At 30.6% G+C, this 27794-nt stretch overlaps 3 protein-coding genes and 1 pseudogene across 3 annotated transcripts; 1 reads left to right on the top strand and 3 right to left on the bottom strand.

The window, feature by feature from the left end:
• Positions 1 to 104: 104 nt before the first annotated feature.
• Positions 105 to 2359, top strand: LOC100798169 (putative pentatricopeptide repeat-containing protein At5g13230, mitochondrial; annotated as a pseudogene).
• Positions 2360 to 3732: 1373 nt separating this feature from the next.
• Positions 3733 to 6746, bottom strand: LOC100797641 (uncharacterized). Its single transcript, XM_003556571.5, has 2 exons — positions 6232 to 6746; positions 3733 to 4460 (listed from the first exon to the last, which is right to left on the bottom strand). The coding sequence occupies exons 1-2, from the start codon at positions 6635 to 6637 to the stop codon at positions 3967 to 3969; spliced, it is 900 nt and encodes a 299-aa protein (XP_003556619.1). The 5' UTR covers positions 6638 to 6746; the 3' UTR covers positions 3733 to 3966.
• Positions 6747 to 10964: 4218 nt separating this feature from the next.
• LOC100797097 (uncharacterized protein At4g15970) lies at positions 10965 to 14626 on the bottom strand (the record flags this gene model as incomplete). The annotated part of the gene is made up of 4 exons (XM_006605392.3): positions 10965 to 11650; positions 11784 to 12265; positions 12602 to 12967; positions 14411 to 14626. Coding segments are annotated over 4 exons (1122 nt in total), but the record flags the coding sequence as incomplete, so codon positions are not given.
• Positions 14627 to 15113: 487 nt separating this feature from the next.
• Positions 15114 to 19823, bottom strand: LOC100796564 (putative Myb family transcription factor At1g14600). The gene is made up of 6 exons (XM_006605391.4): positions 19530 to 19823; positions 19141 to 19217; positions 18955 to 18991; positions 17033 to 17171; positions 16244 to 16466; positions 15114 to 15602 (listed from the first exon to the last, which is right to left on the bottom strand). The coding sequence occupies exons 1-6, from the start codon at positions 19654 to 19656 to the stop codon at positions 15321 to 15323; spliced, it is 885 nt and encodes a 294-aa protein (XP_006605454.1). The 5' UTR covers positions 19657 to 19823; the 3' UTR covers positions 15114 to 15320.
• Between the last annotated feature and the right edge of the window lie 7971 nt (positions 19824 to 27794).

Raw genomic sequence — 27794 nt, 5'->3', positions numbered from 1 at the left:
AAAATTTGTATCTTAATTAAAAAATGGTTAATATTTGTAATCTATCTCTAGTAAAAAAGAATAGGTGAAATTTGAGGTTTGCTTTAACCGCGAAAACGGAAGAAGAAGAGAAGAAGTTGATAGTGTTGAGATGATGAGATAGCAGAAAGCTATTGAGGATAGTACTAGTAGCATCACACGCCATGCTTCTATTCTACTCACCATTTCCAAGTTGCGTTGGATTCGAATCCTTGGAGGACGCTTCCAAACTGTTCGACCAAATGCCCCTCACTAACACCGTCTCTTTCGTCACCTTGGCCCAGGGTTTCTCCCGCTCCCACCAATTCCACCGCGCCCTTCACTTGCTTCTCAAGTAACCTTCTTTTACAATTGCTAGTTACTAGTTACTATTTAGTTAATTACTTGCTTGTAGGGACGATCATGAACCCATCCAATGAAAGGAAAAAAAAAAGACAAAAAACTGAACTGAAAAGATCAAAAATTGATTTTTTTTTATTGGATTTGATTTCGGATTTGATACACATTTTTATTTCTTATATATTTGTAAAGTTTTTACAAAATGTATACTAATATATATATATATTATAGATAATTTGTTGTAATTATTTGAGTAAAGGTATATATAAAGAGTTGAATGTTTATGCAGTGAATTAGTTTAAGATATTTATTATATGGTGAATTGTGATTTGAATGATTATATAAATTTTTTTATACTGTATAACCTTTTTTTTCTCATATATAAATATCATTACTAAACTGTGTAAATTTATTTTAATAATATATGTTTGAAGAGTTACACTACTATTAGATGTACAATGACTTATAGATGATGAGATACTTGATATTTTAAGTTACTTTTTATTGTATTTATTGTATATTTTATCTTTATTTAATACTTTCTGCTAAGAAAAAAAAGAGACTAAAATCAAAAACTGATCCAATGGAATCAGCTTTAGATTAGATGATGAATTAAGAAAACCAAAGTGATTAAACAAGATGGTTTTTCACTTAAAAATTGATCCAATCCAATTGGTGAAAACCCTACTTGCTAATTAGTTTTTAATCTCTCATGTGACTGCATCCCTAGCGCGGGTTATTCAGAGAAGGATATGAGGTGAACCAGTTTGTTTTCACGACTCTTCTGAAGTTGCTGGTGAGCATGGATTTGGCGGATACATGTTGAGTTTGCATGCATATGTTTATAAGCTTGGTCATCAGGCTGCTGCGTTTGTTGGGAATGCGCTTATTGATGCGTATCCTGTCTGTGGAAATGTTATCGCTGCGTGCCAAGTTTTTGATGGGATTTGTTGTAAGGGCATGGTATCTTGGACTGGGATGATGGCTTGCTATGCTGAGAATTACTGCCATGAAGATTCGTTGCTACTTTTCTGCCAGATGAGGGTTATGGGGTTTAGACCGAACAATTTTGAGGTTGGGAAAAGTGTTCATGGATGTGCTTTGAAAGCGTGTTATGATAGGGATCTTTATGTTGGCACTGTGCTGCTTGAATTGTTAACCAAGTCTGGAGAGATTGCTGAGACGCAGCAGTTTTTTGAAGAAATGCCGAAAGATGATCTTATTCCTTGGAGTCTCATGATAGCGCGGTATGCTCAGAGTGATAAAAGTAGGGAGGCTTTGGAGTTGTTTTGTCGAATGAGGCAGTCATCTGTTGTTCCAAATAATTCTACGTTTGCTAGTGTGCTGCAAGCTTGTGCATCTTCGGTTTCACTGAATTTGGGAAAGCAAATTCATTCTAATGTATTGAAAGTTGGCCTTGACTCAAATGTGTTTGTGTCAAATGCCCTCATGGATGTTTTTGCCTAGTGTGGTGAAATTGAGAACTCCGTGAAATTATTCACTGTATCGACTTAGAAAAATGAGGTAACTTGGAACACTATAATTGTTGGTTATGTTCAGTTAGGGGATGGGGAGAAAGCATTAAATTTATTTTCAAATATGCTTGGATATGACATACATCCAACTGAAGTGACATACTCAAGTGTTCTGCGTGCCTCTGCTAGTTTAGTAGCATTAGAGCCAGGGCGTCAAATTCATTCCTTAACTATCAAAACCATGTATAACAAGGATAGTGTAGTTGCAAATTCTTTGATAGATATGTATGCCAAATGTGGTAGAATTGACGATTCACGACTAGCATTCGATAAGATGGATAAACGAGATGAAGTTTCATGGAATGCTATAATCTGTGGAGGCTCTAAATTTATTTGACGACTAGCATTCTATACATGGCCTGGGTATGGAGGCTCTAAATTTATTTGACATGATGCAACAGACTATTCGTATCATTAAAAATCTTCGTATTTGTGTAGATTGTCATGCTATTATGAAGTTGATATAAAAAATTGTGCAGAGAGAAATTGTTATCAGAGATATAAATCGGTTCCATCATTTTTGGCATGGTGTTTGTTCATGTGGTGACTACTGGGAACCGATGTAGTCAGGTGGCATATAGATTTTTTCTTGGGGTGTCTCTCATTGTGAAACTAGTGTAACTTCAGAATCTTTCAGGTAATTCAACATGTGCAATTTTGTATGAATGTTTTAAATGGTGATTTATATAGTTTTATTAGTTCACCAACCACACTCATTCTACTCGTGTGGCATACAAAGCCTACGTCCAGCGAGTGCCATACCTGATACCACCTCCTGCTCACGAGTTATTGAACTTAATCAAAGGCTTGCAAACACATGTAATTAATGGATTTCTTCTTATAATAGATGTATAATGCGGTTTGAGTTTAATGATTTATAATTATTTTGATTTTAATTCCTGATTTTTTTTTATATTTGATTTTAGTATCTATTATCAATAAAAATCCATTATGTAATAATATGACAGATTAATAGAGAGTCACATCTTTGGGTTAAGTGATAATGTGAGGTTAATAGAGTGTTATATCATCACTTAATTATACTGGAGTTTACTCTGAAAAATCTGCATAGAAGGAATGTTGGTCACATGCAACGGACTCCATTGAAAGTGACAACACTTGCATGGAAGGTTTAATTCAAGATAGAATTCCATCAAAGGTCAATTTGCAGAAAAGGGGAATCCTACCACCTAATAATGGTCCAAGGACACGTGTTCTTTGCAAGCAAGAAAAGGTGACAACTTAGCATGTATTCTTCAAATGTACTTATATTAAATTAAATTGTGCAAAGAATTAATACTTGGTTTGGTGTAGAAATAACATTTTATAAATACTAATTTGGAGAAGTCACTCCTCGCAATATTTACTGATAATATATGATGACAAAAGAATCTTGGAAAAGCATTTTATTTATTATATGGTTAATTATCTGCTGATCAGTATGGCTGTAGACAGAGAAGAGGTGCTGTAGATAAGTTGTGATTGTTGACAGAAGACAAGTATGATTTATTATGAGTGGTGGATGAATCCTATCATCTTATGTATTGTTTAAAGTTTTATGGTGATAGACTTACGAAAACCTATTAAGTAGGTGAAGCATTTGTGTAAAGGTAGGAGTACCTCTTTTACTCTAATAAATATTACTACTTTATATTAAAAAAAATGTATGTATTACCATGTTGAGAATCAACAGTTATAATCAATTGTAATATCAATTAATTATGTATAATCATCATTCAAATAATTGAATTTCTGTAATTATTCCAAACATAAAATAAATAGTCAATAGCACGCAAATAAATTTTAAAAGCATAAAGAAAATAAAACTGACAAATTAATATGCGCAATTAATATTTATAGTTGAAATTTTACAATTTACACACCTAAGAAATACTTCAATTTACAGAAAAAGCTTAAATAAACCCTAGCCACCGTTTAAAACTCCCCTCCTCAAGCCAACAACAAATTATAAAACAGAATGAAACAATATAAAATAGTTGCATCAATCAATGATATACAATTCTTTTTTCCTATAAGGAAACTATAATATGTCCACATTGAATGGACCTGATGATTATTTGTATCGGGGTTTTGGAGTAGCATTAGCAGGAGCATTGTTTCCCTTGGCAATATTCTGCACAAGCACATCTCCCACACTCTCTCCAATGCCCTCAACGAGTCCTCCAATGAACTCAATGACAACCTGAGAAGCCACGCGTGCTGCAGCAGCAAGCACGCTGGGCTTCTCAGGTGGTCTAATGCCATTGGCTTGGAGGCCATTGATCTTGGTCTTGGCACACACCGCGTGGAGATGATACTCGCACACGGTGCAACGGTACACCTTCCCGGACCTCTGCTTCTTGCACTCGCCGCAGACGAAAGAGGCGGGGTCCGGGACGGTTGTTGGGAGCATTCTGAGAGTGTGGGGGTGGGCTGGGTACTCGATTTCGTTGTTGAGCATGGCGCAGCATGGGTGCATCTGAAAGGCACATGCCGTGCATAGGAAGCCAAAGCCCTTTGTTGGTTTGCCACACACATCGCATTTTGATTTTGCCATCCCACTCTTCACTGAAACATGCACGTACACAATATTAATATTAAGGCCTCATGCTCTTCATTTCTTTTTTTATCCTAGGAATGGAACACATATATACAAAATTTATATAATTCATGCATATTCTTCAACAAACCATTTCATAATTACTATAAAGAGGAAAATAAATTCAAAGATATGAAAAATTGATAAGTTTAATAAATTATGTGATGTGAAATAAAGAAAGAATTAAAAGTGAGACGAATAAAAAACAAAGAAGATAGCGTGTGATAATGGTATCTCGTTAGTTAATTAATGAATACGAAAAAAAAAAACAACAAAAGTTGGGATACTGAGTAGGAATAATTTTCTTACAAAAAGTAATGAAAGACGAAATGACCAATTAAGAGTAAGATAATGGAGAGAGAAAATAGATAATTGAATAGTTGAAACTAAAAAATATGCGATGCTTATCGATTTCGTGCTAATTTTTACAAAAACATTCGTTATAAAAAGCATTTTGATCCAAAACACACACACACAGACTCGTTAAGTATAGTTTTAAAATTTGTTAAATTTGATTGTGTAAACTTTAAAAATCAATCTCGTATGATTGATAGGATTCGTTATTCACAAAAAGTTATTAAATGAATTAATTTGATCAAATTTATTTTTAATGTAAGTGGATCTTAATTTATCAGCATCTATATACTTGACTTTTTTGAAGTTTTGATAGAGAAAAGTATCATATTATTTGACAAGAACTTATATTTCAAATCAGAAAAAAAAAAGACCTTATAATTCATTCTATACGTTATTTTATAGATGATGGTATAACTATTTGTTTTTTTGATATAGTTAAATGAAAGATTAATAAAAGAGAGCCTAATTTTTAACTGAAAAAAATTAATTGTAACTAAAAAAATTATGGATTTTAATTATATAAATATTTATCATAGTTCGTTTTATATTATTATCTGCGTGAAACTCATGTAGATATAAATTCACTTAAAATTTTATTTATTAGATTTTTTAAAGAATAGCTAGATAAAAGTATTTATATGTTACAAGTTTAATTTATAATTAAATAGTTATGTTGGTTTCCTCAAAAAGATACTTCATTATACACCGCTGTTTTAAATTGAAGTATTTAATTTGATACTTATCAACTGAATTGGATACTTATAAGCTGCAGGGCTAGCTAGGTAGACATAATAATCATGACTTGAGGAAAGGCCAGCCATGCAGAAGCGAATAATAGTACTAAAACCTTATGAAGATTAGAAACAATACAATTTTTTTAGGAATTTAACTTCAAAGCCCCCTTATTATTACACTATATTCTGAGATCAGTTAGACTTGTATTGTTTAACAATATCTATAAACATTGAGTAGTTAATTTTATTGTTGAATTAAAACATTTTATGAACTATATTAAATTAAAAAATTTCATAAATCTTAAACATGAATATGTATGAATTTCATTTACTATAATATAATTTTTAAATAAAAAATTATACATTTATACTCACGAATACATATAATTCAATTATTAGGTTAAAAACATTATATTCTGGAAATAAAATTAGTATTGGCCTGTATAAATTATGATAACTTATAAGCACTCATATTGATACAGAATTAAAGAGGGAGAGATAAAGTGTGTGTTGCAAACCTTCAAACTTCTGTTCAACGGAAAAGCAACATATTGTTGTTTACTATTTTTGTGCTTAATTTGGAAAGTGGGAGCTTGTATTTGCATGCCCCAAACACACCTCAAAAGAAAGTATATATATGTATGTTTACCTGGTTTGGAATGGAACAAGACAGAGTGTTGTGAGTGGAAGGGGTGTGCCTTGAGAGCAGGAGGAGCCAAGGCACAGAAGTCATGAAGCTGAAAGTCACATTGCTGGCAAACAAACCTCTTTCCAGAGCCATACTCTTTGCACCCCACACAATTGAACAAGTCAGGAAGATCCACCATTGAGAGAGGGTGCTGAGGGTGGCTGAAGTGAAGAATCTCCTCCCCAAATATGAGTTGTGGAGAGGTAGGAAACTCCACATGTGGAGGAGGAGGAGGGGACTTTTTGGTCACATAGCCTGTGGAGTAGTGGTGATCACTAGGAGATGTGATTTGGTATTCCATTGCTGATGAAGATCTCTCAAGCTTGTAGCTTCTTGTTTTCCTCACTTGTTTTAGGCTCTTCATCATGGTGGGTGGTGCTAAGTATATATTTGAATTCTCTTCTCTGCCTAGCTAATAACCTAGCTATAGTGTTTTTTTTTCCAACTCCAATTTAGTGGTGTGGAACAAATGGCCACACCTTGTGGAGAATATATATTAATTGGGGCATGCCAAAAGTAAAGTGCACTGTTCATGTCTTTGGAAATTAAACGCCTATCTAGCTTTTTGAAATTAAGAAGATGCCATGCATCAAAGCATCTTGCATGGAAGTACTAATATTAGCCTTTTGGGGCATTTTTTGCTTAATTGGCTACCCTGTAACATGTACTCTCCCCTTCGGTCTATGGACCCGTTCAAATATACTTATCTATTAAAATATTATGTCCGGTTTTTTTCAGGTTTTTATTTTACTTTTTTTTAAAAAAATGTCATATGATAAAATGAAATTCTTAATTAAGAAAAATAACTATTTAATTTGGTACTTGAAAATGACATTTTGCGTTATATTTTGATCTTAATTAGAAAGTTTTCATTTATACAATTTTTTTTGGATAACTAGTGTTTTGTTTATATTTTTTTTACACACTGAATAATATTAGTTTCTGATCCAATGTGATGTCTGACTAAAAAAATTTATAAACACTTAAAATTGACGAGATAAGAAAAATGTCTGTTTAGAGGAAAAAAGTATAAAACTTCATAAACTTTGCTCCTTTTACAAATAGACACCCTATAAACTTTAATTTTATCCCAATTGATCTTTAAATTTTATCTCTTTTATAAATAGACATAATGAATTTTAATTTCGTTTAAATCAATCCTTAAATTTTAATTCCATCTCAATTAATTCTTAAAATTTACCCCTTTCATAAGTAATCTCTTATATTAATTTGGACTTAAATTAATAACGGAAAAAATCTCAACTGTTTGTTTATTAATTTTATTTTTACAAATCACTTTTTCAAACATTAAAAACATGATAAAATTTAGAATTAAAAATAATATAAAAACTTGTTTTATTAACGCTATTATTTTCTCTTTATATATATTTTCTAAATTATATTTTTTATGTTTTAAATATGGAAAAATGAGTTGTAACAAAACAAATTAATGAATGGTTATCATTTAAAATAAATAACTTAAAAAAACTATTTGTAAAATGGATAAATTTTAAAGATCAATTTAAATGTAATTAAAGTTCAATGTGTCTATTTACAAAAAATAAAGTTTAAGGATTGATTGAGACAAATTAAAATTTAGGATGTCTGCTTGAAAAAAAAAGTAAAGTTTAGGGGTGCGCTTAATGTTCTTTTTGTTCTATTTTTTACCTTTGTAATTTTTTAAACATTTAACTTAAAGAATATTGTCTGTCAGAATTGTTGTTGTTACTCTTTGATATTAACTCATTTAATAGGTGAACTTTGTTAACGCGGCTGCTTATCTCAATTTCTTAGAGTTAAGCAATGATGCTTCACTATTTTAGCATTAAAGGACATTACTTATTTTAGCAGAGTTACTTAGCAATTTCTTAACAATAACTGTTTTCAATAAATAATTTCAAAAAATAATTAATAAAAGTTTTTAAGTGTGAAGTGATGTGTAAGACTCACTAAAAACTCGCTTAAACAACTTGACAAGTCACCGCTGTAGATGCTTTAACATGACTATCGTGCGTTAATTAAAGTCTACAAGTAATATCAAAAGCCTATTGAAACTTCACAGTATTGGTTATTGTGCGTTTATTGAAGGCATAAAACTCTTTGTAATATTGCTAGCAAATATATGAAACTCTTAAGAGAGGGGCAATGATCCATTTTTATTTAATAAAGGTATATTAGGAGATATGTTCATCATTGTCAATAATAAGGATTTTGAGAAAAAGGATTATGTACAGTAAAAAGTTTTATATAATTATTTAATTATAACATATTCTAGAAATGATAAATTTATTGATTTTTAAATTAATTATGTATCATAAAGTAATTTAAGATTTGTGATTGGATAATTATGTAATATTATTTTATATTGTCAGTAAGTATTAAATTCTTTCCTTTTTTCCTGTCAAGAAAAAAAAAAATTCTATTTGATTCCAAATGATTAAATTAAAGAATAAATATTTTTAAATTGGAATAAAAATTACATAATTAATAAACTAATTTATCTGAGGAATATCATTTTCATATTAACTAATTAATATCAAAATTTTAAACTTAGAATTATTAAATTTAAACAATCGTATTTGAGAAAAATATATAAAAATCTAGTTCAAATGTAAATCATTACATTTACAACATAAGAATAGATTATTCTCATGCTTAAATATGAGTGGATATCACGTAAGAATCTTTATTTAATACATATACATTAGGTTTGCTTTCCAATTAATCCAAAACGCGTCTTTTTCCTGTGTTGAAACATACTTTTTAATATTGGATGTACCAATCATCATAATCATACATTCGACGAAAAAAAAAAAGAATTTATGCTTTTCCCCCACATTTTAAGCAATTTTTTGAGAAATAATAACATTTTGAATTTAGTGTCAATTTGCACTTTTTGTTATTGAAAAATTACTCGATCTCTATTATTTAATACCTTACCCTTAGACGATAACATCAATGATTTTTAAAACATTAAAACCACCTTTTTTATTCTCATGTATGCATGCATCATACATATAATACTTTTTAAAATAATAATTGCTTGAGGAAATTTAGAAATAAGTTATTGATTCAAGTTATGTTGGATTTGGTCTTCACAAAAATAAAATCTTAAATACGAGCCTTATGAATGAAAAATATACAAGACTCTGAAAAAATAGTAATTTATTGATAAACATTACTACGCATCATTATGGTGACTAAAAAAATCTCAACGTATATATAAGCAGAAATAATTAACCCAATTTGAACTAATATTTTTAATTAGGTTAATTTGGTTCAAAATGATTTAAAAAATAATAATCAAATCAAACCAATTAATTTAATTAGTTTAATTTCTTTTACTCTGTACTTTGTACAGCCCTAAAAAAGAAGGGATGGACAGTGCGAGGGTAATCATTTATCTATTCCTTGAAAATATATAGAAGGAAGACACGTAATAGAACCAATTTTCTAGGGCCTATATATATGTTTCTTGGAAAGCCATCATTAGAATAGTTTAGGGCCCAACATATGGTTTTGATTCCAAATAGGGCCAACAAAATTGAGATTTCTAGCGAAGTTGAAGTTAGATGAAATAAAATGCGATACCTGCCGCCAAAGTCAAGATTTTCTTTTGAGCAATTGAATTGGTTATTTGCTTTCGGGATAAAATAGGGTATTTTTGGTAAAATAAAATTTTCTGATTCATGTAAGCTATGTGGATTTGCACTCCTATATGATTTTATATTGTTTTTTTCTGAGTTGTAAACCATATATTTGAAGGATTATTAGATGCCTCTTTCAATCACTTGACTAAGTGTCATTGAAAGTGATTCCCAATTATTATTTGTTTGAGTGTTGCAAGTGATTCCCATTATATTATTCGTACATGTATATTTGCTTTATCCCATTTTGGCTTCAAGAAATCCACAAGCTTCACAGCAAAAAGGAAAAATTTAAGATACGTATTCGGTATTCCTATCTTTAATCTTTAAGACTTTTAGCACCACAAAAGATTTCCACAATATAGTTTCATTTTGTTATGTTGTCACTTTTTGTTATATATAGTTAAGACTTACCCAACGAATAAACTAATGGAGGGAAAGAAAATTCGTTACCTAACGCAGCCCCTATGTTTCTTGCAGATAAATCTTTTAGCTAGCTAGGATATTTTAAACGTTTGTATTGTGGCAACAAAATGCCTACTACTGCTAATAAAATTCAATACATTGTTTAATAAATACAAGAAGATGCATGCAGAGGTTGAATGAGTAAGGAGATACCTCTCCCTTTTATAGTCCAACATAGATTCGTCTAATTCAAATTTTCTTTATCATACATTGAATTTATTTAATTATTACATTTAAAAGTATCTTCATGAGTTATATTATTCATACAATGATACAACTCTTTTCATCTTCTCAATTATCTTATACTTTTCTCTCTCGATCTCTCTCTATTAATTTCTTTACAAAAAATCATTCAAATTAGTTTTACAAACTGTTGGTAATCGAATTTTACAATTTTCGGTAACCTATCTCGTGTTCAAGGACGGAGCCAGACTTTGATATTTGAGCGGCGGGGGGCATTGATAAAAAAAAATTTATTGGACAAATATATATGCATTGATTTTTATGAAAATATTTATACTTTGATAATCAAAATGTTAATTATTTTATATACGAAACCTAATTTAAGGTAGGAAACAAACAAAACTAAAAGAACAATTTATTAATTATTTTATATACACCATAACCTTTCGGGATCCGTAATAAAGCAATATATATGCCCATTTTCAAACTACAAATCTCTTCAAACTATAAATCCTAATTCCTACAAAGCAAAGAAACATGCGTTAGAGTAAAAAGTATATAATGCTTGGAGTTTGAAATTTACTGTGTTCTGTATTGCTCGAGGGAAAACAAGACGGAGAGTTGAGCACTCATGACCAACAAGTCACCAAGGCACAATTTTACCGCTGCACCAGGGCTCGCCCTCCACTGGAAAAAGAAACTAATACAACATAATGCTGCACAAAATTGAGCAAAGCACAAAAAAAAAAAAAAATTCAATGAAGAGAAACAGAATGTTGTATCTTTCACATTGCACAAGTGTAATTCTGAGTGTAGAGATGATACTTCTTCGGTACTTGCCTACTTAGTTTAGCAAAATTGATTTTTCTCTTCAAATTTGTATATGCCAGAGCTGTCTTTACTTTAGCCACCATTCTAGTCGATTACAGTAGCAGACCTAACTAAAGAAAAAAAAACTTTGGTCCAGCAGCATTTCAGCTGAACTTCTCTGTCAATGTCTTAGTAGTTAACATATGCCATGACAACTTCAATCCTCTTGAACACTCTTTTCTGGTGAACCATGATAATGCTTGAGAGAATCGAGGCTGAAAAGAAACAACCAATTAATGAAAGGAAAAGGACTAAAAAGCAGATCAATAATGGTTAATAAAATGGACCAAAAGAAAAAAGAACAATTAATAAAGAACAAGATATTTGAATGACAAGTACATGGTCAACCTGCAATTCTGAGGAACCCTCCAGGAAATAATTGACAATCTCTTCAAACTTGGAGATAAGGTCAAATGATATTTCCAATCTTGAAGCATGATTCTAAGATCATGAAGTTTACTATCCATACCATAGCAACAATTTGCATGCATCGTGCAAACTTTATTTAAATCTCTACTTGGTTCACAAAGCCCTCCAAAATTAGCTGTATCCAAGAATATCATCTTCAGTCCTAACTCAGTAATGAAAGGATCAACCTTGATAAAATTGAGGACATCCTGATCATGGTATCCAGGATAGGTTTCTCGTGAAGAATACCAGAATTTGTAAAACTCAATTGACCTATTATTGGACTTTACAAAGTTGAACCCTCCATTGGGTCTGTTCTGTACATCATCAAAGCTGCCTGTGAAATGATCACATGCTATCTGGAAATCTGCATCTCTGTGAAACCAAGGAAATGGGTCTCTAAACCACATGATATCAACATCCTGGTAGAGGACATAAGTATCTGATTTAGATATCTTTAGATTTAAGTTTCTCTCTCTCTCTCTCTCTCTCTCTAAAAAGTTCTATTTTGAAAAGGAAATTACTGCACAAAGAGAAACAACAATCAAAGAAAAATAAAAATGCAAAGCTGCAAATTTGGCTGCAATGACTCTGCTTACTGATACAGTTTATACTAAGCAGCTGGATATAAAATTAGGTAAATTTAAATGATTTGCAAACTTCAAAACTTTTGAAAGTATTCCCATGTTTACATGATCTCAAGGATTACACAAGTCAGCCTAATTAAACATGAAAAGGTTAGTAATTTAAATACTTACTGTGAACACAAAATTGTACCCCATCTCTAGAACAGAACGTAGGAAATCAATCCGTCTCCACATCATCTTCAAGTAACTAGGAGTCATAAAGTATGCCTCTTTATGAAAATCAGTGGCTTCATTGACAAGCAAATAGCAATAGGTGTGTATTGCCTGACAGCGCATAAATGCTTTCTGGTCTAAAGCAATAATAACTAAATGATTCAGAAGCCTACGAGTACGATCTCCAATTCTAAAGCTCTCAAGGAATAGATCAATGATTGAATTTGTTGCAGCCCATGCTTCATTTAATGTGGTCAAGATAACAGTTCTGTCTTGCATAGCAGCCTCATTCAGAATATTTTCTAGTGAATAGTCATTGGTTACCTGCAAAAGAATCATTTCAGAAAGAACAAATATGTGACTGCCTCTTCCATTAATAAATTACACAAACAAACCACAGTAATAATAAAATCTGCAAATTTAGGCAATGACTATCATATTTTTGCTGATCCAGCCCAAATAGTAATATTCCATCATAATTTCAGAAACGAAAAGGCATCAAGGAAATGCAACCTAATTGTTCCAAGATACTTTGGCCCAATAATTTCACGAGGCCCGTGTTTGACAGATTAACCATTGTGGCAGAGATGCAATCGGATATAAAAGTATCAGGGATCTAGGTAAATGTACTACTTTTCAGGCATGCTATGCTTATGAAACTAAAATTAAGCAAGAAAGGATTTAGTTTTTAAACACAAACATGGTTGAATTCTCTATATTCATAAGACCAAAGAGTAACTAAATTATGGAAGCTCTGTTTCTGCTAGCAAGGGACAATCAGTCCACTCCCTGTTATAGCAACCAACCGTAATGTATGCTACAAGAACTCAATGATGGAAATTCACCATTTGAAATTAATGTATCTAAAAATAGTTAAAAATGTACAGTCTTCCTTCCAATGAAGAAACTAATATTTTTCTAAAGCAGCAGTCTGTCTTTAATTTTGTAGCCAAATTAGTCCCTTAAAGATTTAACCAGTTACCAAATTAATCATTCAAATAATAAAATGAAATAGAACATGATTTCACCCTCTTCCATTTCTCATTCATCATCACCTCAATCTTTCTCAAGTAAATACCAAAACAGAGATAAGAGGGCCACAACATTTTTCAGGCACTGAATTTCATTCACTTCACTCTATGCATTGTTAACTAGTGAGAATAAAAACTTAATATAAAAAAATGGCTCAACAATGCATTGTTCCAATTCACCAATATTCGCTCATCCAAACAGCTTCTCATCACACACATAAATGATCAAACAGCCAAATTCAACAACACAATTTTCAGCTCAAAACCAAGGCTTTAAGTTGTGATCTCAGTCACAGTTCCGTCGCTATTACGGGAAATTGCAGACAAATGTGATCCATGCGGTCACAAATGTTTTTTCTTGCGAAAACATTAAATGTGGCGATGTCGGTTATGAAAACTCCATAAACCTTGACGTTGCGGCCGAAATCACCCCGATCATTTACATTGTAGAAAATAATCGCGATGGGTACCTTCCACAGTTCGGAAAATCAAATCCAATGTTTTCAAGAATCACGATTTTGGTAACAACAAGGATTTTGGAATTTCCGCTACCCGTAAGTGTGATCGCATCGCCGCATTTGTCCGCAATGGCGACCGCAGTTTAAAACTTTGATAATTTCCAAACACACAAACACTTTGCAAACCATGACTAAATTTCAGTTTCCAATGCTTCAAGAACAAGAAACCTCACACGTAAACAACACAAATAAAGAGAAAGAAACAGAACGGAACGTACCGCGACGGAATCGTTGGGGTGAAAAACGGTGGTGAGGCGAGACAAGGGATTGGAAGAAGCGCAGAGAGAGTAATAGGCGTTTTTGAAGAGGAGCACGCAGGAGAGAGAGACAAGGAAGAAGAGGAGCGCGGCGCCGAGGGTCCGCCGGAGACGGAGGGCGGTGGATTCCAGCGAAATGAGGGAGGCGGCGGCGGAGTTAGCGGCGGTTGGAAGGGGCCATTATTGGGTGTCGTTGGAGGGGTCATTTCGGTGAACGGCGTCGTGGTGTGAGCAAAACGACAAAGAGTGATTTAGTGAGTAGTGGGGTTTGCTGTTAAGCGTAGAATAGAAAGAGAAAGTGGTGGATTAGTGTCCTTCGATAATTTACTTGATATTAATGTAATCGTTTTAACTTTTGTGATATTAAATAGTTTTCTATATATTTAAAGAAGCAAAAATATTTTTATTTTATTTTTTTGAATTTTTTTATATTACAAATCTTTGAAGAGTGAAATTGATGTAATTCAAATAATATATTAAGTCACTAATTTAGTTGGAGTATCTATTAGACATATAATATGGTTTTGAGCATGATATAAGTACATCAGACGTTCTTTTAAAATTAGTTAAATTAATTTTAATCTGTTAAACATAGTTTTTTTTTTTTTTACTGAATCTGTTAAATATAGTTAAAATGTGAAATAAAGGAAAAAAAGTTAAAATGTGAACCTAAAATAATCTCCTTTATAATTTTTACATTATGTAATAATAAGAAAAATTAATTCTAGCAATTTAACAAACGGGCACTATACTCAATTTGACACTGCCCTTCCAATAGATAGCACATTTCTTGACATGTTAATATCTGATTTGATTCCTCTAAAATGAATAGAGTAATTAGATCGAGTAAATTAGTCCTTAATACTAACATTCAAATGGCCAAAGAAAGGTCCAAATTAATTGTTTTTGGGACATTGGAAGAACTAGAACAGCCCATGATAACGTTGTTGCTAAACTCAGGGCACAATGAAAATGCCTCACTGGTCTCACTGACTGAAGAAGTATTACTTTTCTGTGAGGAAGGATGGGGTTGTGGCAATGTGATTGACAATGACAATTCACAACCTCCTATGTCTTCATTCTCTGCTCCTAGTCCTTTTCTCCAAGTGTTCCCTACTTCATTCAAAGGCTGCTTATCATTTAATTTGGCAACCTGTCCAACATATGTGAAAAGGGAATGAACACTCATGAGAAAGTGACAATTCAAGGGCATTATTTTTATTTTGCAAAAAAGTACAAATTTGATCTAACATTTGATGATTACACACATCTTCTGATGCACAAAGGAGGCAATATTAAGGGACCAAAGCAAATAGTTTTTTTTTTTTAAAAAAAAAGAATTATACTAGCAATTGAGGTTGAGTCTAGCAAAAAAAATTAAATTCTTCATAACTTAGCAGAACTATGATTCATATTTTTATTGAGTGAAATGTCTATATTTAATGAGAAACCATTGAACTGTTTATTTCTATAGAAGAATATATGTGGAAAACCAAAAATAATTATGATGCTTTGAATTAAGGGAGCAAAGCAAATACTTTTTGAAAAATCATGATGCTATCAATAGGGATGGAATCAAAAGAAATTATAGTGTTTTGAATTGATATTTTTCACTAGCTGGGGAAACTCACATTTTAGTAGAACATGTCATTTTCATTTATTTATTTGTTTTAGGGTGAGTCCTACTACTGAGAAGTTATCATGGGCCACATCTCACATATGACAATCCACTTGAGCCCCAATATATAATAGAAGGACAAATGAAGTACAAAAAATAAGAAATGAGAAAAGTACCTGGAGCAAATCTGATTCTTGCTTTGTTAGCATATGAAAGGTTGTGGAAAGGGGTTGAGTCTGCTGCCATATTGAACCAACACAAATCTTCTTTATTCCCTTCTCCTTAGCCATGCTCTGCAGGTAATCATAAAAAGTAGTGTATGGATTTGGATCTGCTTCACATATTCTTTGGCTGCATTGTAGGATTCCTGAGAGTAAACTTGTCTTCTCGATTCTAGTTCTGAGGAGAATCCAAACGTTAAGGATTTATATTTTTCTTTATCTTCTTAAAACGTAAAAGTTGGCTCAGAAAAACCAAAGATCAAGCAAAGACCCATGACTTTTTGTTTTCTTACTTTTCCATCCTACCACTTTTTAGTCCCTTTGAAAAGTTTGAAATTATTTCAACGGGTAAAAAAAATAGTTTAACAAGCATGTACGGTTAGTCTAAAAATGATGAGAAGGACTCATAATACATTTTTTAATATATTCTTTCAAATAATTTTTTTTTATTGATGCTTAACTTACAAAATTTTGTAATTTTTAATAAATTTTAACCAATAAAAAATATATTCAAAAGCATTAATTTCTAAAAAAAAACTTATATTATCATCTTAAAACTTCCTTAGTATAACTTTTAAGATAATAATTATTATAAAAATTAACCATTTTTTTTACATAGCAGTATAAAATTAACAAATTTATAGTAATGTATAAAAGTTTGTTATTAAATAATATTGTAAAAAAAAATTACACGGTAAGTATATATTATTATTATTAATTTATTCCAAAAATAGATAAGCTTACCTTTTTGAGGAGAAATTACTGTAGCCGGAGAGGGAATCAGATTCTTTTCTAATGAATTTGAAGCAAGAGTGAAAACCAACATCACTCGCTTCATCATGCTTCTGAAAAGATTGTTTCCTATGTTGGGTAGAAGTCCTATCTGTCAACAGATAAACCAACACACATCTAGTAAATATTAAAGTAAAATGTTTAGTGAAAAAACAATCAAGACTTTATTTATGGGTCCAAAGCAATAGTAGCATCAACAGGGCTTGGATTTGTACACAGGTCATTCATTAATGAACCAACCCATCATCTTAAATGTTGAAAGCAGAAAAGTTGTGGGTTTCATCAAAATACCATCATAAGAAGATGGTAAAAGCACATTGGTTTATCATTCTCCCTTGTCTATTCTGGCATCAACTATGCATACGAAAGGGACTAATAAATGAGCAATGCAGTTGAAAATTTCCTAAACTCATGCATGAAGACTAGCTTTTGGCTCTGATTTTGAACTACAACTTGCAACCAATAAGGGAAACAACGATTGAGTGAGTCTGTATATGCCTTTAATGCATAAAGCATCTACATTATTCAATGTACGATGTGCAGGGTGGATAAATAAAACCATCATCAATATAAATCTTGTTGACCAATAAATGCTACAACCAAGATACTAATATTAAATATTAAAAAATATATTTTTTATTTAATTAACATTTTTTATTAAAATTAAGCAAAAGTGTAACATTGTCTCAGTTTGCTCACCAGTAGTAAGTGGCCATCAATATAGATAGACTACCATTGTCTTTACTCTTTAGGATGAGTATTAGTTAAAAATCATATAGTGTATAATTAAGTCTTTATGTTTACATAGAATAAACACTTTTTCAATAAATATGTGTGCTTTATGTTCCTTAACCAGTTTCCATGGAACTTGTAACTTTTAGACTCTATCTCCGTACTTCCTTTGGTTACGAAGGAGATAAAAAAAATCATCTTAGTTAAGAAAATAAGAACATTAATGTGTATTTTGTATTCTACTAAAATTAAAATAAAGCCAACCCATAAAAAGCTTCTCAACAAAAAAAAAAAACATAAAAATGAAACCTTGGGTCTCTGTAAAAATATAAGGTGTCAAAAAACATTTCTGAATAAACGAATCAGTCAGGTATTTATTATATATTTTCTGTTAAAATCAAGTTTTAACGAATGATTGAGTCAAACATAAAAAAAAAGGTGATTCTTATGTAAATTATATGGTACCCCTGAAATCGATTTATATTAATTAACAAAACAAAAAAATTCACACCTTATATTTTTATATCCTATTCCTCCACTTCCATTTATAGTAAAAAGTGGGAAAGAGACTTCTCTATTCTATTGATTTGAGTTCTCTCGGTCGAGTTTTCTCCTTTTTCTTTTAACCATAAATAGGAAACATTGGGGCTAATAAAAGAGGAATGCTAGGGAGACACTTTCTATTATTCTCTATTCGAGAGAATAAAATTTATTCCCTACCCGAGAGAATAAAATTAATGTAAATTTAATTAAATATGAGTACGTCTTTTTTATATATATAGTGAGTCCCATTTTTAAATTAAACATGGCCATATAAATTTGGATCACGTAAAATATGCACTAAGAAGAGAGTCGAAAAGAGTCTCTTCCGTATAAAAAAATAAGGTGTAAAAAGAAACCATTTTTGAATAATGAATCATAAAACCTTTACTTTTTTTTCCTCCTAAGGTAATCTCTTATAATATCCAAATCTATCTATTGATAAATATCACCTTATGAATACTACAGAATAATAAACATATATATCAGATGAGGGTAGGAGGGAGTTATTGAAGAGCCATGATCAAGGAAACTAAAGCTACTAGTTGTACACGTGTTCTGCAGTAAAAAGAAGGTCAGATTAAATTAACAACGTTCGGTACCTTGTCTGCACGAGTCACCTTTCATGCTTCTGTACATCTGATTTTGAAAAATAGAAAAAAAACCAATAAGGAACCTTAGATTAAAGCCTCGCGAGTTGTGAACATAAGGGTGTACTTTGACCAAGGATAATGGAATTAATGTACATAACTTTGTAATAACTAAGCAGGTTAATAAAAATGACCAACCTGCAGATGGCTCTTGACGTGTGAAATTGTGAGCCCTTTAACATCCATCAGTTGAAGAACAAGCTTAGGAGTAGCCTCTACACACATGAATAAAAGAAAAAAAAATAGAAAAAAAACCTTTTATGAGAAAATTCATCATAGTAGTAATAAAAAAAAAATCAAGAATAATCAAGAAAATTATTCGACATAAACTTATTCTTTCTTTCATTTCTTCTCTATGTCATTAAATATCTCACATAACTTATCAGTTACACCATTTATTAGTATTTTTTTTCTATTCCCTCCACCCCTTACACCCCATCAAGTTTATCAGGTCTCAGAAACACCAAAAACCAAAGAACAAAAACTTAAAGAGAAAAATTTGGGTTGGGGCAAAACAATATACTTACTGTGATGACCTCCAAGGGTTTCAATGGCATAAACAAAGCAACGATGAAGCTCAGGGGTCCATCTTAAACGAGGAACCTTTGATCTTATATACTGCCTCACTACACCTTCTCTTCCACAACTACCCATTTTTTTTCCTTCTCTCCAAAGATCTTCACTTTCCACTTTCCAAACCCAAAGGGTCTTCACAAAACCCTCTATTTCGTGCTTCACAACTTGGATTTTCTCTTCACTTCACTTCATATATATAAAACATAATGCCATGCAGCTTTTCTCCCTAAGCAAACAGAGAAAAAAACAAGCAACAGAACCACAGAATCATCATAGTGAAAGGGGAAAATATCGAGAGAAAAGGACATGACGAGGGAAGAAGTCCTGCAAATTCCCGAACATGTCACTGATAATACCTCATGGTAGGTGCTGTTGCTGCTTCCAGCGTGTAGCCAAATGACAAAAAGAAGAAGAAAAAATAATGAAAGAGAAAACTCACCAAGGAACTGAAATCTCTCAAAAAGCGTACACAAAAGCCTTTTTTATTTTTCTGAAATGAAAAAAAAATAATAGTAATTAATCACGAGGATGCTTTCTGAACTCTGATTGATGTATGCTGTTTTGCTTGGCCACGAAATGATTATGCCTATGCCAATGCATAGTGTCTGTGTGTTGCCAAAGTTTGACCTTTGTCTCTCTCTCTAATTTCTACTTTCTACACCCTCTCTCTCTAGATGATGGACTAGTGACTAGTGAGTAATATATGCGACAACATCGTCATAATCACTTGGGGAGAATACATGGATGCCATGAAAATACTTTTCAGATCCTTTTGTTATCTTCTGATGAGGACTGTTTTATTGACATGTTAACAGAATATATAAATATATTTTGGTCTTTCTTTTTAACAAAAAAATAATAATATATGTATATATATAAAGTCTTCTCACATATATTTTTAACGTGGGATAAATTTATTAATTTTTATAATAATTATTTAAAAATATATTTTTTAATTATTGATATAATAAAACTTTAAATGAATAGTATATGTTAATAAAATTCTTTTTTATATCATATTATTTATATTTTTTTCCTCTACTTTATCTTTCTCTTTCAATTCTCTTGTACATATTTTAGAGTTTAATTTTGATTCATTATTAATATAATAATTTTTATACCATCAAATAATTAAAAGTTATTTTAAATATAAAATTTTAAAAAAAATTATTATATAAAGAGTCGTCAAATATATCACCTAGCATATACATAAACGTTGGTTGTCTCAGCTTAATCTATGATATCGGATTTAAGTCTTACAATGTATTTAAATGAAATTTTTTATCACTTATAATGATGATATTAATTAAAATAGGATTGTTTGTGATCTAGAAAAATAAACTAGGACGATGTTTATTTATGTATAGGTTCTAATTTGTTAATGGTCATAGAAAATTTGTGGTCATGATGAAATTATAGACAATATAACTAATTTTTTTTTCGGTAATTAAAGACCATACTATATAAAAAATCTTTTTTTTGCAGTTTTCTTGTGTCATGAATATGGAAATAAAAAAAAAGTGTGCTATTTGAACTTTCAAGGTATATGATGATTACAACTTATAAGTTCTCGTGAAAAAAACTATTATTGCGATGAAAGGCACAAATTATAAAAAAAAAATACAGGCAAATGTTTTCATTATCAAATGGATATTTTCAAAATAATATATAATCATGATGTCTATGCCCTAAAATGGCTAATGACCCAAAATGTCACATGCATTCTGGCTAGACATTTACAACTTACAAGTCCCAGGGAATGCCTTTCTTGTCACAGAAGAAAATAAGGTGACATTTGAGTTGTACATTATTGAAGGTATGAATGAATGGTTGGAACTTGGAAAGAAATTTGCATGTCAACGCGCGTGTGAGAAATGGATCATTCCTGTGTAGAATTTCATCTCCCGTCAATCCTATCAAAATCAATCAATATTCGTATTTCATTGTTCTTTAATTTCCATAAAAAAACATTCTTTAATTTCAATTTTATATAATAAAATAATATATAATACATTTCTCAATTTGAAAAATATTTGATGAATTTTATAAATAAATAGTTTTGATAATTTGACTAATATAAAATGAAGTTGAGGCAGCTTAATATATTTTTGTTGTTGTAAGTTAATGTTTTTTTATTTTTAGTCTTTATAAGTTTATTTATTTTAATTTTAGTTTATGTATGTTTGTATTTTTTAATTTTATTTCTGGTGAGTTTTTTTTTTGTTTATTTTTAGTCTTAATAAATTTTATTATTTTAATTTTAGTTTCATTAATATTCTAATTTTTTATTTATAGTCTTCGTAAATTTACACTTATATGAATTAAAATTGAAAAAATATAAACTTAAAGAACTAAAAATGGTAAAATATATTAAAAGGACTAAAATTAAAATAATAAACTTAAAAGGACTAAAAATGTTAACTTTTAAGCTGCCAAAAAATTTATGCCACTACACGTTCTGGATAGATTTTTTTTCTTTTGTAAAAAGAATTATATGAACCTCTATACAAAATGAGTTAATTAGGTTTTAAAAGGTTGATCAGTCTTAACTCTTACATTTTTTGTTCTGTTAATACTTTTAATCTTCGTCATTAAATATTATTGTTATAAGATGACATGACATTAATTTTATTAATATTTTATTATGTTTTATTTTAACAAATAAAAATTGTCAAAAATTATTTAGATAAAATATTTAAAATGCATTAAATAATTTCTAGATAGCGATTTACAGGCGTCAGAGGTAATTTCGATTTACCAGGTTCCTCAACTCCCACACCCAAAATGGAACAATAAACTCCAAGAAGTTACTAATCCAAAATTTATCAAATCGTGAAGGAAGCTACCCAAATTTATCCCACAAACTAATTTTTTCTTATAATTAATAACTAATAAAAAAAATGCAAGGGTTGCAAGAAGTCTTTTATTTTTTATGGCATCATGCAACGGGGATGTAGGGAGCTATGCACGGTCCGATTGTATTGAAAATATCAATTATAATACATGATTTGGTATATCAATTACAATAAATAAAACAGAATTGATCACACTTCAAATTATCTACTTAATTTATTATATACTAGTGAAAAGATAAACACGGTTGCATCTGTCTTCCCACATTTTTATTTTTTTGAATTAGATTTATTGTCAGTCAGTGAAGTGATTTTTTATATGCAACTTAAGAGGTGGAAAGAAAGAAAATTGAGACAAAAAAAGAGACTCATAATAATGTTTTTTTTTGTTTTGTTGAAGAAAAAGTAAAAAGAAAAAATCATAAGAAAAAAAACTGACTTTAAAAACCAAGAATTTTTTAAAAAAAATCTTTCGTTTTTTTCAATTTAAATTTGAAATTTTATTTTTCTTTTTCATTTTGTTCTCTCTACCAAACCTAAGGTACTCTTCCAAACATTTTCCTTCAAACAACCCAGTCAAACTCATGTCAAAGAAACCATCTCTGAGATCATATTACACATGCACCAAGACCATGCAGTGACCGTTCAACAAAAAACCCTACACATTCTCAAAACCCAGTCACAGAACTAGCTACAATAACCAAACACTACAGGGGAGGGTACTCTTAACACGATGATTATTTAATAATTATTATATGCCATTTCTATTTATATTAAGATCAATATATAGTTATTATTTTTTATTTTTATATAAGACTCATTAAAGTTAAATTCAACTATTTTTTTTTTCTTTCTAAACACAACATCGTAAGGATTCAAATCAATTGATCTTAGGTCTTGGCGTGTGTCCATATATCTCAAGCCAGTTGACCATTTGCTAGAGAAGAAAGAAACAAAGTAATAACACACAGCTATTCAGAATGAATTGTTGTTAGGATGGCAGAAACTGCAGAGTTGTGTGGGGCTACAAGGCAAAAAGAATGGAGAGATGGCACAGCTTCTCAAGATTTTCTTTTCTATCTATCTTCTCTGTGATTGTCAGAGTCTGATGTTAAAGAGAGGGAATGATGGAAATTCCTGTGCAAATGGCATGATGTGTATGAAACACTCCAAAACCCACATTAAATTTAATACCATCATTACTACTGTTCTCATATGTGCATTAAATAACCTTTCATCAGTTGTAATTTTGTGATCAAAAGCGATTTGCACTGCCCACAACAACGAAGATAACTTGCTTTTTTTTTTTTTGTTATGTTTTTCACACAAGGTAAAGTGGTAAACACTGAAAAGATTGAAGGAAAAAAAAAAACGAAAACAGATGGGGTCAATTCGAGGTAGGGGTACCTTTGGCTTGTGCAAGCAGGCAAATCGTAATGTGTCTCGGCAACTGTGTGTTTCCACTTTTGTATCTATCTACTACTACCTAGCTAGTCTCTTTCCCTTACTCAATACAGGTAAGTTACTATTCTAATTCTCCTAATTTTATAAAAATATATTTTCTTAATTTTTTGTTCTACAGTAATATTATTTATTTTAGTCAATTGTTATATTTTAATTTTTAGTATCATTTTGTATTAAAAAAGAACTGTACCCTATAGGGGCCTAGAACCCTTAGGCAACCACATAACCTAACAGTACTCAACTTTTGGGGACAATTCGACTCTGCTACAGTCGACAAAGTGATCAACATTAGAGGCATAATCCTTGAATTAAGATAACATTATCGGATAATAAAATATTAGCACCACATTAGTAATAAGGTAAGATCATGGATCCCAAAACTCATTAAGATATGTAATAAAGTGTAAGATTCTTAAGATAAAACAATTATTTATTCTCATTTATTATTATTATTACCCTTTATATTATAATGATATTTGACTTAGAATGTCAAGGTGTCGTATATATTATTCTATTATACAGTGAAGAATGACAAAAGATTACAGAGAGGGACAGATATCAACAAGAGAAGTGAATCTAGCAGAAATTAAATAGTAAGTTTCTACAGAGAGGGACTCTTATTATAAAGCTAGTGTTAAAGTAAATATTTTATAATATTAGAAATTAATTTGAGACACTCATGGATTAAAATAAGAGTCTATTCTGTTAAATGGTAAGTTTCTATGGACAGAAGTATCAAATATAAGAAGACGTGAATCTAGCAGAAAGAATTATTAATATTTTTAAATGGAACAAGTCTTCAATAGTTTCTCCATTATAAAGCTTTTTTTTTTTAATCACTGACAATGTAATGTCAAACCAAATTCGGAAAGGAAATCCTTCTCTAATCTATCATATGTCTTTTCTAGATTGATTTTAATTGACATCCAAGCAAAGGTCATTTCTTATACTTCATTGAACAAATAATTTGTTGAACAATGATAATGTTGTCATTGTTGTTCCAGTTATGCACAAAACTATCTAAAGGGCCTCATCAGCTGTTCATATATAACTAATCTTAGCTATTAAGAAAAAATCTTTAGTAATTGTTTTGTACGAAACATTTAGGGGCGACAAAATAATCCACGCATGTATTTTTTCTTAGATAAAATTCACAACCGATATAAAATATGTTTAAAGGAGTATGCCTTCTAATGTGGGAGCCATCCTTATGCTTTTCAAGTTGAGAAACTTTTAGGAGTCGTTTGATGCCGATTAAAAATGATCTGACGTTCAATTTGAGAGTAAATATTTAAGTGATTTATGTTAGGAGATCAATGTTGTGGTATAAGTGTTGATAATAAACATCTTCACAAATAAAATTACTCACACCTATAAAGGATTGTGAGAACATACATAAAGATTACACCATAAAAAACACAAGAGAATTTAACGTGATTCAGCATGTTTTGCCTAAGTTCATGAAACTGACTCAAAAAGTATTTGATTATCACAAAAAATGATTACAAGATTGTAATTCACCTCAAATAGTGTATCACTCTATAAAGTACCTCACTTAATGATTAGAATAAATGATAACACTCTCACACAAAAACATTTTTCTCTCAACAAAATGATTTTATTTCAATCTATCTTCTCACACACACTCTCTCTTCATGTTGTGTTTTTCCATTAATTTTTTTTTCTATTTATAATGAAAATTGTCATCAACTATAATAAATAAGTTTTATTGAAAGTTGAAACAAAAACAACTTTCAATACATCCATTCAACTAAGGTTTATCTAGTAAAATGAAATATTTCACTTTACATTTAAACCACTTGAATTTTAGTGATAAAAATATTCAATTTTCAATGTGCATGCATTTTATCTTTTGACTTGAAACTCTATGATTTATCTGATAATGATGTTACTTAACATTGAATAAGGCAGTACCTGAAGGTTCACAAGCAGCTGAATATTTAAGATAGAAAATAATGAATTACTTTGCAAGTGTAAAAGATTCACCATATTATCTTCGACAACCATCTTCTTCTATCATTTTGAAATGGTTCCCCAATTTTGCCATCTGCACCCGTTTCATTTTCAACTTCCTTCTGACCCACATCAAAAATACTTAGCACCACCATAACCAAAGAGATCGGAAAATATGAACAACATCGCTGCTCACCATCACATGTATTCCAAGTACATTTGTATAAGTTTTTATACACGTGGAAAAATAATTAAACATTATTTTAACTAACATCATTAACCGATAAACCGCTTAATTAGCTACTCTCAAACTGACCATCAGATCATTTTAATCCACATCTAACGACTCCTAAAACTTTCCTAAGTTGGGAATTCATGATTGTTTTTTCTTTTCTTTCCTTCTTTTTCTCTAATCTGGATTGTTGATCGCTTTTTAGATGGGCTCATGTTGCTTTTAGATGGGCCAAACTCGTCATAGTGGCCCAATATGCCCTGTCAAAATTCATGCTTAAGGCTGTCCAGTAAATCTGAAGCATCCTATAATTATTTGAAGGCCTATTCATAAAAAGATAAAAGAAAACGAAGATAAAAACTAGTTAATGGCTCAAGTTAGCTTTTTCTTCGACCTGATAAAGACCTTTGATTATGAAACTTGTTTAAGAAATTAGTCACTTCATAAATTATTAAGTCATTTAATTCCTTTTGAAAATAAACTATGACTTAAATAATTAAATATCTCCAAATTTAAAAGAAAAAAAATATACTTTCAAGAAAAATACATAATTTTTTCTAATACTTGTAGTGTTGTTAGTACTTTAATAAACTATCACATTTTTAACTATGGAAACTTCTAAAGAAACATAATATAGTTTAAAAATAGATTAAATAATATATCCATTGAAAGTATAAAATGTCATCCAATATGCACTGATTAATTAAAGAATTTAACAACACATGGGAGTAGACGGAAACCCAAAAAGCAATAGAAAAACTATTTTAATTATAGCAATATATAGTGTGTCCAAAAAATGTAGAGTTATACTATTTATGTTACAACTAATTGGGCTTTTCTAATTCACTTCATTATTTTTAATTACAATTGGTCCAAGCCCATTTTACATCTTAGGACGCAAACTAGGTAAGTACTCGTTCCCTCTTTTCTAAATAACTGTCATTGATGATTTGTTTGCATAAAACAAGGAAAGTAAAATTATACTACAAAGATCATGATGATGTAGGTCGCTTACATGATAACACACTTTGATTTTGTATCTATATTATGAAGCACACACTGTCACATTTGTGTTTCCTTTCCAATTAGTGTTCATTACCACAATAGTAAAAGTTTGAGCATAAAACTTTTGAACTGAGGAATTAAAACTGATGTTTTTTAAAAAAAATTACAAGGACAAAAAAAGACCAACTGGAAGACCAAAAACAAAATTATCTCAAATTTGAGGAACTAAAAACTTATTAAAGCTTTTTTTAAAAATGTTTCCTAAATCACGACAAATTGAAACAAATTATATATAATATACTGTATTAAAAAATGTATTGCTAATCATGTTCTAATGAAATGCTTTGTCCTAGGTATATGAAGTGAGGCCTTCACTGACTTGCATACGAGACAATGGGGGCCAACAAATTAATGGGCATACACATATAGCAGTTGTCTGTTAGATTGTAGGCATATATAGCAATAGTTATGAGCCTGAACCACAATACTAGTACATGATTTTTTGATGTTTTAAATCCTCTTAATATGTCCTATTTTACCAGCTAATTAAACGTGTCCCATATGTCAAAAATATTTGGGTCAGTCTTATTAGTATCTGGCATTTCTATACATATTCAGCTAGATGGAGCCATTTTAACAACTATGTGCATTAACCTTTCCCAAATAAGTAGGTTGGTTAGAAAAATTAA

Source organism: Glycine max, chromosome 20 (assembly GCF_000004515.6).
Source record: "Glycine max cultivar Williams 82 chromosome 20, Glycine_max_v4.0, whole genome shotgun sequence".
Taxonomy (NCBI): Eukaryota; Viridiplantae; Streptophyta; class Magnoliopsida; order Fabales; family Fabaceae; genus Glycine; species Glycine max.
This window is presented reverse-complemented; position numbering and strand designations above follow the sequence as displayed.

Excerpts from the sequence above, each read along its gene's own strand:
- LOC100797641 (XM_003556571.5), bottom strand. The coding sequence starts at position 6,637 with ATGATGAAGAGCCTAAAACAAGTGAGGAAAACAAGAAGCTACAAGCTT. Across the intron at positions 4,461-6,231 it reads CTTGTTCCATTCCAAACCAG|TGAAGAGTGGGATGGCAAAA; the intron begins GTAAACATACAT and ends TGCATGTTTCAG.
- LOC100796564 (XM_006605391.4), bottom strand. The coding sequence starts at position 19,656 with ATGGGTAGTTGTGGAAGAGAAGGTGTAGTGAGGCAGTATATAAGATCA. Across the intron at positions 19,218-19,529 it reads AACCCTTGGAGGTCATCACA|AGGCTACTCCTAAGCTTGTT; the intron begins GTAAGTATATTG and ends TCATGTGTGTAG. Across the intron at positions 16,467-17,032 it reads AGTAATTTCTCCTCAAAAAG|AACTAGAATCGAGAAGACAA; the intron begins GTAAGCTTATCT and ends GATTCTCCTCAG.